Here is a 13,653-nt window from a genome sequence, read left to right on the forward strand (position 1 = left end):
AAATGCAAATATAGAGGGAACTCTATCCTATATTGAAAAGAATACAAATAAACCATCAATTAATTCCTAAACTTCAATTAAAAATTAAATTTAAATTTAAATTTTTAAATAAATGAATAAAATTAATAAATAAAAAATCATCATTATAACAAAGAATTGATATAAATTTATCAATGTTGTTGTAAATTAATTTTTACTTTAAAAATTAAAACGTACAAGTGCTTTTTACTTTAATATGAGAGATATTTTCAATTTCTTTTGTATTTAATATAAAATTACACAACATTTAAAACCTAAAATATCATATTTAATATGGAGTTACACAACATTTAAAACATAAAATATCTTTTTCATTTTCTTATATGAAAAAAGTAATCGAAAATAGATAAATTCTTATTTCTACCAGCACAATGATAATACTTAATTTCATCACTACTAAATATGAAGTTCATACAATTGAAATATTAAAAAAAAAATATTGTTTACACTTCAATATAAGAAAAGAGACTTAATTTTTTCCTTATTCAACCTAAAATATTTGGAAAATTTTGGAAAATATTAATAAAAGAAAATTAATTAATATCAAACATAAATAAAGTATTTAAAATACACTTTAATTAAAATATTTCAATTTCATTTTTATAAATTGAAAATAAATAAATACAAATCTATAAAATACCCTCACAACTTTATACTAAAATTTGGAAATATTTATATATATTTTTTTAAGAGACATATTAATACCCTAGATCCAATCACTTTAAAGCAAAGTTTAAAAATGATAAACAAATTATCATTGAATATCTTGTTTAGAATTTTTTATATTTATTTATGGAAGATAATTTATATATCAGTAACGTAAAGAGTTTGGAAAACTTAACCAATAAATTATGTGAAATGTTTTCATAATTTTTATTTAATAATTCAAAATATTTATTTTATATTATTTAATTTTTTGAATTAGAAAATAAAATTGCAAAAAAAATTTCAAATTTTTTATTTATTAATAAAATATTTATAGGAAAATAATAGAAAATTTAGGAAAAAATTATTAATTAAAATATTTATATTAAAATTTAAAATATTTATATAAAAATAGTAGTAAGTTTGGGAAATTTATTTTTCTTTAATTTTTTTAATATATAAAATAATAAATGGTTAATAAAATAAATGATTTTTTTATTGAAATTAAATTTAATAAAATGATGATTTTTAACAAGTTTTTATATTATATTTGGCATGTGTATTTTAAATAGATTTTTCATTTTTAATTTAATTATTAAGTGAATGTTGGAGATTTAATTTCTATAGAATATCTTGTTTATAAATTAAAGATTAAAATATGTTTTTCTAATTATTTTCTCCTAAATTTAATTAAATAAAAATAAATATCATATTAACACATGTCATATTGAACATGTATTAATAAGCAATAGTATTGGCTCATGAATATTGTAGCAAGAACTATTTACAAGATTTTCCAAAATAAAGTGGGAAGAATGTCTATACTTAAATGTATATATATCTAACTCATATATTAATTACTTTTATAATAATAATAATAATAATTAATAAATTAAAATAGATTTTTCAAACTAACAAGGGTGGTTCATTTTCAAGACGAGATGAAGAAGCACATATAAGAAGAGGGTTAATAGGGAGAAAGGTCAACCTAATAGCTAGAAAAACTGCTATATTTGACGAGAGGAGGTAAAGGGAAAAATTTAATATTATTTAAAGGTAAAGGGAAAAATTTAATATTATTTAAATAGATTTAATTATTTTATTAATTGTTTATTTAATCAATATTTGACTAGGGTTTTGATAATACTAATAAATTTATAAAAGGGTTTTATTTATCTTATTAATATATTGTCTTATTATCTCAACGTTTATATTAATAATATTTAACTAATTAATAAAACGACCATTATTATTATTTTGTTACTGTTTCTCATAATTTTTTTAATATTAATACTAATATTACTAATAGATATCAACTTTCATATTACTAAATACTAATGATATTTATATTCATAATATGATACTAAGTATTATTATTAGTATTATTAATATTCAAATTAGTATCATTAGTATTATTAATATATTTATTAATATTAATATTAATATTAATATTAATAGAATTATCAAATCTACTACTTATTATTATTAAACTAGTATTTATAATGATACTAATAGTATTAATTATTTATATTAATAATAATAATAATACTAATAATATTAATATTTATAATACTCATATTCATATGAAAAAAAAGGACAAAGGTTCTAGACAAAGACAGAGCACAATTAAGAAGAGAGTGCAGGAATCGAGCATCTACTAATTTTCGAGCCATCATCCCTATTAATATCACCCGAAGATCTCTCAATTTCAATGGCTTCCCTTAATTTACAATGATGAAAGTGAGGAATCTTAGCGATAACTTTAGCCTCCTAAATGCATATATGATGCCTCGTCTTCTCAGCATGTTCGGCCAAAGCTAAAGATTTGGTCCTCCCGTGCTTGATATCAACCTCCGCCAAAGCTAAAGATTTGGTCCTCCCGTGCTTGATATCAACCTGGTGTTCCTTAATCCTCTGGTTAACATAACAAATGTATGAGGTTCCACATGAACACGAGATGATATAAATATTTTTCATATCCATAGGGTTCACCTTGTCTTTGATAGACTTTAGGGAGCTTCTAATGGTGCTCACGGGTCTAAAGGTCGAGGGAATATTATGTCTTTTTAGGATTCTTACAATCTTGTCTATTGTCCCCTAGATGATGGGTTCTTTCTGACCTTTGGGACCCTTACTCGCTTTGGGGAAAGCTTTGACACCCTGTTGCCTACTATAACCATTCTAGACAAAAACATTAAGGAGATGGGACTTTTCTTTAGAAAAGTGGTCATCATCAGAAATTCTAAGAGCACGAGTGGCTAACGTGCTGAGAACACTATCTTCTGAGCAGAAAATGGTGGGAATTGGCATGAAGATACTACTCAATATGAGTCTTTTTGTGATACACCTCATGGGAGAAAGATCCATCATCTTTTCTAGAAATGAGGACATCAAGAAAAGGAAGGCAATCATCCACTTCAGGCTCCATCATAAACTTAATGGAATTAGACTGATTATTGAAATGTTGGAAAAAGAGATCTAATTTATCGGTGCTACCATATGGTGCAAGTGTCATCAACAAATCTTTTCTAGAGCTTAGGTTTAAATAAAGCTGAGGATAAAGCTTTGGATTCAAAATCTTCCACGATTTTTTTCAATTTAAACAATGCGAGATATATATGTGGTAAATGTTTTAATGCATATTAGCATTTACTAGCCATTTAATCTATATAGCTGTGCAAGTTCATATATATTTTTCCATGTAAGATATATATATATATATATATATATTTATTTTCCATGTAAGAGATGAACTACCCAAGACTCGGAAGCATTTTGCTTGTAAGAGTGAAAGCTTATCTAGTTAAGAACTATTTGGTAATTCTAGGTGGAGTGCTTTTCCTTGAACAACAATGATGATGCAATTTATATAGACAAATAGGAACACCACAATTTTACCCAGAAAATAATAAAAATTCCAACACCATTTTGACGATCATATATAATTTTTTAAAATCCAAATTATAACTATAAGCTTCATGATTTTAGATACCCAAATATTCTTTGAAGTGCAAAATACATTTCTGCCATATAATAAATATATTAAATACTACTACTGTCAAATTCCAGCTAAAAAATCATCATACTAGTGTTACCTAACTCGACAAGACAACTGGAGCCTACAATAATTATTCCAACCACTAATTTCACAGATGATAACTTTTTCCACATATATATAAATACAGACAGATTAATTTCCAAATTAAACATGAAAAAAAAAAAAAAATTGTGTCGTGGCTAAACAACTGGAGCCAATGATAATTATTCCCACCATTCCCACCACTAATTTCATACGTTGATACCTCTTCCATATATATAAAAACAGACTAGCGTCAATTTCCAGAATAAATATGAAAATAAAAGAACTGAAGTACAACTTTTTCCCGAGAAACAGCTTTCTGTTCGTATATTATCTTTTGTCTTCTCCTTCTTTTTCATAATTTTAGTTCTAAGTCATGTCTTCTTCCCATCGTTAGAATAACGAACTGATGTAAATATCTCGTGTTTTTCAAACTAATCGTAATCATCGATGTAAATAATTTTTTTTTATGTTTTTTAACTTAATCGTGGTGTCAAAGCGAAAATGACTTTGTGACTGGCCCTCCACTAACATATCTGTCGAATTAAAGCAACCTTTTTCTCATTTTCATTCTACTTGTCAGTGTCATCTCTGGGACAGGATCGTTACAGTTTACCATACACAATTTTAATGCTATGAATACATCTTCTCCGGATCTCAGAAAAGTTAGACAACACCAAATGCGTGTGAATTGCGTCCAGCATAAATGTTCCGCTTCCATTCTCTGCATGAATTACGAATATTTCCTGTCAACTGTGGAGTTCGGTACCAGTTTTGCAGCAGTCAATTAAACATCTGCCAGTCATAAAAAAAATAGAAACATCTGCCAGTCAAAACAAATATTTTACCTAACTGGAGAATTCATGAAGTACTGAAACGATAATGTAATAACATGAACCTGTATAGTTGTTGTAGAGCATTAGTTGTTCAGGTGGTTAATTATTGACGAACCAGCTCATCTGTCATGAACTTCATTTCTCCGATGTGACAAGCGAACATTCCAATGAAAAGTTGGGACATCTCTATCCTGACACGTATAACATGCGTAGGATGAAAGGATGAATGGAAAAAGGCACTGGATAAGGAATCTCTAACACCACCGTCTTTGCGCCTCCCATTGCCGAAAGATATGACTAGCCTGTATGGCTGGTTGAGCATGGCCAACGCCGAGGTTTGGTAAGTTAATTATATCACATTGAAAATAAAATAATGTTGTCAATAATGGTTTTTTTTATTCGATTGTTGGATTACAAATCTGATTTACTTTATTGGATTATCGGATTAGGAGGCTTTCGTGGTGGTTATTGGATTATCGGATTAGGAGGATTTCGTGGTGGTTGGATTAGGATGGTTTGGTGATAGAAGGCCTTGTTCCCATTAATCAAGCCCAAAAAAGGGAAAAATTGTGTATTGTCAGAGTCCCACACTATCAATAAAAGCCAGTAGGCTTAAAGGGAAAAATTGTGTATTGTCAGCTCAGAATCACGGAGCCCCACACTATATATAAAAGCCAGTAGGCTTAGAATCATAGAGTCCCATAATAGCCATATAAGCCAGTTTAGGATTGCAAATAATAGAAACAGTAATATGAAGATGGTATCTGTTTTGCTGGTGGGTTTTTTTGTAATTTGCTTGTGGAATCGGGCCAATGCAGATCGTACAATTCACAGGCATTTATCATCCAATGGGCTTGGCAGAACGCCTCAGATGGGGTAAGGTATTATAGGACTCTCTGATATAATGATATATAATTGTGATACAAACCTATATTGACGTAGGTGTGTTTAGATACGCAGATGGAACAGTTGGAATCATTTTGGCTGTAACATCGATGATAATATTATTCGTGGAACAGGTATCTTGCTTATCTGACTTGTAAACAGTTTTTTTCATTATAATGAATATTTATAATTCACTCAGAATACGATTTCTAATTCAGTGCTTGTTGTGAATTTGCCTGATACAGCTGATGCAATTGTTTCCACTGGATTATCCAAGGTCGGATATAAATATGTGAATATAGGTAACCTGACATATATTTTTCATGTCTTCTGTTTACGAACTAACAACCAATAACCCAGTGGCTAATTCTATATTGTGAAACTGATTCAGATGACTGTTGGGCTGAGCAGAACCGAGATGCTCAGGTATTGGAATAGATTCAACATAACAGATAAGAGTCAAATTATAGCGTTTCTTCCCTTGTTTTCAGACTGAGTTATTTAGTTGGAGGCAGTAATTGTTGATCAACAGAGCTTGCATATTGTCAGGGTAATCTAGTTCCTAAAGCTTCAACATTTCCTTCGGGCATGAAGGCACTGGCAGACTACGTACACTCTAAGGGACTCAAGCTTGGAATATATTCTGATGCTGGGTCAGTTTAATATGTTAGATTAGATCAATCGAAACCATGTTTTACTAGATCAATAATCTTATTTTCCCTGGTTTTTTCTTTAAGCTTGGAATATATTCTGATGCTGGGTCAGTTTAATATGTTAGATTATATCAATCGAAACCATGTTTTACTAGATCAATAAGATCAATCGAAACCATGTTTTTCTAGATCAATAATCTTATTTTTCCTGGTTTTTTCTTTAATTTTGTGCTTGGTATACTTGGCCAGGTCCAATACATGCAGTAATACCATGCCTGGTTCCCTTGGACACGAGGAACAAGATGCTAGAACGTTTGCATCATGGGTAACTTCCTGTCAATATATTTTCTCATTTCTTATGATAGATTTCTTGAAGCATCCCATCATTGCAATATTAACAAAGGTTGGCTATCTTGTGGATGAATGTTCAGGGGATAGACTATTTGAAATATGATAACTGCAATAATGGTGGTATAAATCCTACGGAGAGGTACATACTATCTCTACTTGTGTTTCATGGACCAGCTTTCTATACATGTGTCTAGAATTCTATCTAATATCAGTATTGAATTCCATGGACTAACTTTCCATACATGTGTTTAGAATTCTATCTAATATTAGTGTTGAACTCCTCTGGGAAATATACAGGTACCCAAAAATGAGTGAAGCTCTTTCAAAGGCAGGCCGCCCGATATTCTATTCAATGTGTGAATGGTAAGAGGCATTTGTAAACAGTAGTGTGTGAGTTTAATGGAAGAAGCATGGTAACCCAAAAGCTTGGTTTGTTGTATATTGATTCGGCAGGGGTCAGCAGAATCCTGCAACTTGGGCGCCCAGAATAGCAAACAGTTGGAGAACTACAGGAGACATTCAAGATAAATGGGATAGGTGAGAGAGTGCATAGATTCATGGAAGGAATAACATCTTCTAAATTTTTGAAATTGAACAATATGCATTCTGGTGCTTTATACAATTTTCCACTTTAATAACCTGACTTTAAATGGTTTCTCTTAGCATCACATCTCTAGCTGATCAGAATAACCGGTGGGCAGCATATGCAGGGCCTGGTGGATGGAACGGTAAACTAAAAACTCATTGGATATCTTGTAAATGGTCATAATGCTGCTGCTAATAATTCTATGAGGAATTCCAATCTGATCTAACTCCAATTTGCACTTTGTATTTTGTGATTTCTTGAACCAGATCCTGACATGTTGGAGGTTGGAAATGGCAATATGAACACTGAGGAATATCGGTCACACTTCAGCATTTGGGCTTTAATGAAGGTAACAATCGACAACTTCTAAAATATCTGGTTAGAAACTTAATAAATAATTCAAAAATTAGCGATGGATTATTATATAGCTTTGTCATAACAGCTGAACGCAAAACAAGGCTAGAAAAAACAAACCGAAAGTGTAAAATAATAGGATAGAACAGGTAAAAGAAATGATAAGAGAAAAGTTGGTGGAGATTCATCCTACTTACAAGTAATAATTTGAGTGTCTTTGATAAGCTTAGTACTTTCATGATCTCCTGAAAGATAATCAAATCGGATATCCTACAGGCACCCCTGCTGATTGGATGTGATATAAGGTCTGCATCGTCTGAAACTGTACAGATTTTAGGCAACAAGGAAGTCATTAATGTCAACCAAGGTCAGGTTTATAGAATTGCAAGAAAATTATTGAAGTATATATTTTAGAGTTGATTGTGTTATTTGATATCTACCAACTCTATTGGATTGGTGCAGATCGATTAGGAGTCCAAGGAAAAAAAGTCAGCAAGCAAGGAGACCTTGAGGTACGAATTCATTTGTAGGTTAGATATTTAATTTCCATGGAGATTAATTCACTCTCTGGATTTATAAATTTCATACCATGCTGTATATATACTTTCATGATATCAAATTATGCAGACATATGTAATTTCTAAATAAAATTTAAACCAAAAAAATTAGGTTATTTTGGTAGAAATTTTTGGAAATCAAGATTTAGGATTTTTAATGGTGCTAAATCCATTTTCACTATAAAATAAAGCATTCAAACACTACACTATCAAATATTTTTGAAAAAAATTGGCAAATTTGCCTGTACCTCACATTTTCAACTTATGTATCCTAAATCTGACATATTTTCTGAACGATATGCAGGTTTGGGCTGGGCAGCTGTCCAACGGCAGAGTTGCCATAGTCCTATGGAACAGAAGTGGTTCGCAGGCATCTATTACCGCCAAATGGACTGACATTGGCCTTCCCTATAATGCTGTAGTTCAAGCTAGAGACTTGTGGGCTGTATGACTACTTCCTCTTTTTTCGTATTATACTCCTTTTTCCACATCATTATTGCAAGTACCACAAAGAAATTCGGGTACTTCTGTGGGGTTTCACATAATCTTATGCGTACCTCACTGAAACAATTGGGTACAAATACCTTCTTGGATGCATTGCAGAGAACAAACCTTCATCTGCCCCGACACACAATACTCTAATCAGCAGCTCAGCTTGGTTATAGAGCTTCCCAAAGTCTGAAACCAGCAATTGCCAAAGTGTCTGAGGCAAATATGTGAAACATTGGTAATTGTGAGCTGCTGATCTGGAACTTGTGTGTGGGAGCACCTGAAGGCTCAATCTCTGGAACAAGTCAATGCATCCTAAAAGGGGCTTGAGATGGTAGACTGCAGATGTATTGTTAGAGAGTGGCCTGATACTGACTTTCTTCTATTTCGACATTGCAGCACAAATACCTTCGATCAAATTTAAAGGGCAGCCTAACATCAACAGTTGCTTCACATGGTTGCAAAATGTACATTCTCAACCGTATTTCGGGCTAAATCATCAGCAGAAGAACAGATTCTTCTACTTAAGAATACGAAGCATGTCGAATTATAATTTAAGCTATTACTTGTGCAAACATAAATATAGGTTCTGTAGTTTTTCTGGGTCATAATCTGATGCACAACCAAAGTGGGATGCATGAGGCTTTCATAAAGAAATATTGTAATTGTAGTTATCTAAAATTATTGCCTACCTAAAAATAAATAACAAGGGGCAATGCTTAAGCCCCTCTGTTCATTTCTTATAAGGCTGAAATCAAGTGAAGAATAATTCTGAAATTGTATTCCATGCAAGGAATGTTCGGTGTATGTAAAAAAGATATTGGAATCCGGAGTTTAGGATAATGGATATTTGGTCAAATATTTTGATACAGAATTTGTTGAGATTTTGATAACTCCAAAAAACCGTTAAAGCCTGAAATCAAGTGGAGAATAATTCTGAAATTGTATTCCATGTAAGCAATGTTAGGTCTATATAAAAAAGATACTTGAAGCCGGAGTTTATTATAATGGGTATTTGGTCAAAGATTTTGATATAGGATTTGTTGAGATTCTGATAACTCCAAAAAACCGTTAAAATTTCAACCATTGGCAACACTGATGTTAGCTAAGATTTGTACCAGGGACAATATTGCACTTAATATCTCTTTCAGCTCTGGAAACTGTCGAGGTTTGTTATTGATCTCTAAGATTTCATCCTATCTCTGAATACTGTTAAAATATCTCTTTCAGCTCTGGAAACTGTCGAGGTTTGTTATTGATCTCTAAGATTTCATCCTATCTCTGAATACTGTTAAAATTTCAGCAAATGACAATATTGGACAGGTTAATGTTCAAAGTTTCAAGCTAAAGATTGTTGGAGAACATTGGACATAGGTGAAGTCTAAGTGGTTTAGCTTTGGCCTTCTCCCCTTCACAGGGATCTGGTTATATAATAATTTTCAAACTAAACTATTTAGTTTTGTTTTTTTATTTATTTATTTTAAAGACAGTGGCAAACTAATAGTAAAATTTATGATAAGTCAGTTGTCAAATCAACAGTGAGGATTGTTATCTTTGGCTGCATAAACCAATTCAGGTTGACAAATTTTCATTTTACCAGAAAAATTTGACCACCTGGGATAATCCACTACTGATTCATAAGGGGACAAGGTTTCACTATTGTTAGAAAAATCTAGGTCTTGAACCAATAAAAATGCAAAATTCCAATAGTCCAAATGCCTCTAACACTGTTTCCTTAAATGAAAAAAGAAAAAACTAAATCTACATTGAAAATATAATGGAAATGCAAATAAATCAATGACCTGTAATTAATATATTCATATGATAAATAATTTACATTCCATAATTTCCAGCATTAATAGTTGTTTTTTCTGGACATAAAATTATATTTTATAAATATGAATATGATTATGCTTTATGACTCTTAAATTTCATACATTATTTTGTAATTTCAACGTGTATAGTTGTTTAATAAGTATGAATATAAATATGCTTTAACATTAAGCAATTCTATGTTTTTTTTGGTTTTGTATTTTTGGTTTTTTAATTAAAATTATATTTTATAAATATAGATATGATTATGACTTTGTTTTTAAATATAAAATGATAGTGATGCTTTCATGTGATTATATTTTTATTTGTAATATTGATTAAATTTAAATATTAAATTATTATTATTATTTAATTAATATTGTTTTATTACAAATATTTTAATATGGCATAGTTTAATGAGGTGAAGAAGTTGTCCAAAAAGTTATAGAAATTCAGGTCATATTTAGAGAAAATCTGGCAAGGATTTTTATAAATCCAAGTTATCAAAATTTTCGCTGTTCTAAATGTTTTTGATGGCGTTGAATCCATTTTCACCATCAAAAGACGATTCATGAGGTGAAGGAGTTGTCCGAAAAGTTATAGAAATTCTGGTCATATTTAGAGAAAATCTGGCAAGGATTTTTATAAATCCAAGTTATAGTTGTTAAACTTCAAAATTTTAGTTGTTCTAGATGTTTTTGATGGTGTTGAATCGATTACCACCATCAAAACATGATTCAAACACTGCCTCTACAAGATCTTTTGAATTTTTTTACCAGAATTCTGGCCACTTTTAGCCGTGTGGGCAATTCCTCCACTTGTTAGAGGACTCCTTTTAATATTTGGTAATTGCATGTATTAATAAATGAGATGAGTGACATGATTCATGAAAAAAAATAAATTACTATATATATGATATTTGCTAATGGCACAGAAATGTGTTTTGTATGAGCGAGGAGCTTTGTCTAGATGAGTTAGGTAAGAGGGAGAAGTTCTGACATTAAATTACATTAAAAATAATAAAATACTATTTATCATAACAAATTTAAAATATTTGTTATCCTTCCTACTCAGGTTCAAGTCTCATAAGTTGAGATGTTAACCCTTTAGAAAAGAGTATTTTTTCTCCCTGTGGATCAAGACAACTATATATATATATATATATATATATAAGAAACAATTATGGATTTTGTATTAATGTAGTCTGGTTTGAAAGAAAAAAACTTTTACATAGGGTACACTATTTTTCTTATGCATTCAAAATGATCCATAAAAGACTCAGTCTCATGCTCTTCTATCTATATGAAACTATTTTAAACAAACTATCCTTAAATAAGCTCCAAAGCACTCTTAAAACTATTATGAATTTAGAGAACATAGATTATGATAGGAAACAATACTACTCATCAAGGTTCGCCCTAAAACGGGGGTGTCTTCAATTCCATGATTTATAATCCTGGAAGGGAGGGAGAGGATTTTTCACTAGTTACCATCACCTGCAAGTTTGAAGTCGTCTCTTATTGTTCCCCGAAGTCTTCAACTTCTTCATTGTTCTCCTTGGTTGGTTCTCATTTAGAAAGAAGGCACAAAGTGCCCATCTTGACATTCAACAAGTTGGTCACCACCTGTAAGTTTTTCTAATTTAGCTTCCAAAAAATTAAGATTCTGGTTGAGCAAGTCAAAATGGGCTCGTGATTCAGTGAGAATCATTTCTCCCTGCCTAGAGATCAATCTTATAGTAAATTCCATGGAAACTGGTAGTTAGGCTAAATAGAAATTGTCATCCTCATTCTCAAAGCTCTGATGTTTCTCCATTATATTGGTTGCAACATATTTTTTCGATTCTCCCAGAAAAAATGAAAACCAGACTATGAGAGAAAAGATCATAGCTCCTCCTCTTATAAGCATACAATTGTGCCTTCCTCGAATGAGAATCCTCCCTACGCTTTCAATGCCACATTATTTTCCATGCCAACACCAAACATAAGAATCCAAAACCATAATTCTCAATTTAAAAATTGTGATTTAATCCATTAATGTCAGCAAGGTTAAGTGTGTTTCCTAAATATCAACTGCAAATTTACTAATTCTAAGCCTTCTATAATATCCCCCAATACACCTCGTGTAAAAATACATAAGTTTAGAAAAAATTTACAAAATTTACTAGCATGTAACATTCTGAATCACTTATTCCATATTCCTTAACTGGCCATTAAAAAAAATCATTGTCATTACATAGAATAACTTTACAAATTGAATAGCAAGTCACATAACGAACAACCATTGTTGCAACATATTAACATAAAGTGTTGTAATATTACATCGTTGTCATTGTCCATTTCATTACACCAATTAATCATATATTTGATCATGTAAGTGTCAATGTCATGCAAGGGAACAACATCATTAGAATGAAACAATAGGAAAACACATCAATGGACACCAATATACCCTGGAAACCATGAAGGGAAAAAAAACAAATGTTTATTCTATTAAGCATTTCATGAGGGTGTTCATTGTTTGGTCAATTTAGAGTGTCCTAAATTGCTATATTAATTGTCAATCCGGGAGTCGTAAACTGTTGAAGTGAGGTGCACTATATGTGCAAGATAACCCATTTCTTACTTATTGTCATTTTTTGTTTTCATTTTGTTTTTGGGTTTATCTTCGTTGATTTCCTAATGTGAGATGGAAATTCTAAAAGACAAGTATGGATCTAAATGTTCAAGGCAATGATGTCCTTTAAAATGATTTCCAAAACTTCAAACTTTTCAAAAAGGTTTTAAAACATGCAATGATGAAATTAATTCCTAAAAGAAAATGAAAATGTGCCACTATTCTAATTAAACAAACAGTGAACTATTGATCATGAAACCCATTATCCTTGCTGCTGTCTAAATACAAAAGAAACTGTACTCAAAGAAATCCAAAAATTGCAAGTAAAGTAGAGCTAAAATCAAATTACATCAACTCATATTCTGACCCCTCACCATTAGTCTCGCTATGGCTTTCGGAGGTAATCATAAACAACTTGAGCAATCTGATATTTAATTTGCAGAAAAATAAACTAATATCAAATTACACACTCATACTTCAATCCCTCACCATTAGTCTCGCTATGGCTTTTGGAGTTAACTGATAATGACATGAGAAATTCAATAACTAACTTGCAAAAAAATAAACTAATATCAAATTACACATTCATACTTCAATCCCTCACCATTAGTCTCGCTATGGCTTTCGGAGGTAACTGATAATGACATGAGAAATTCAATAACTAACTTGCAAAAAAATAAACTAATATCAAATTACACACTCATACTTCAATCCCTCACCATTATTCTCGCTATGGCTTTCGGAGGTAACT

General features: G+C 30.9%; 1 protein-coding gene across 1 annotated transcript; it reads left to right on the forward strand.

Moving 5' to 3' along the window:
* The first annotated feature begins 5,113 nt into the window (after window positions 1–5,113).
* LOC149208854 (alpha-galactosidase-like) lies at window positions 5,114–9,482 on the forward strand. Its single transcript, XM_089396181.1, has 15 exons — window positions 5,114–5,475; window positions 5,560–5,618; window positions 5,730–5,786; window positions 5,876–5,910; window positions 6,034–6,137; window positions 6,387–6,462; window positions 6,569–6,627; window positions 6,786–6,851; window positions 6,942–7,025; window positions 7,152–7,216; window positions 7,341–7,423; window positions 7,705–7,795; window positions 7,891–7,940; window positions 8,290–8,430; window positions 8,874–9,482. Exons 1-15 carry the CDS (start codon window positions 5,351–5,353, stop codon window positions 8,967–8,969), a joined length of 1,191 nt encoding a protein of 396 aa, XP_089252307.1. The 5' UTR covers window positions 5,114–5,350; the 3' UTR covers window positions 8,970–9,482.
* The last annotated feature ends 4,171 nt before the right edge of the window (window positions 9,483–13,653 follow it).

Source organism: Pinus tabuliformis, chromosome 1_2, assembly GCF_031772625.1.
Source record: "Pinus tabuliformis cultivar Carrire ecotype Pingquan chromosome 1_2, CPIR1, whole genome shotgun sequence".
Lineage (NCBI taxonomy): Eukaryota > Viridiplantae > Streptophyta > Pinopsida > Pinales > Pinaceae > Pinus > Pinus tabuliformis.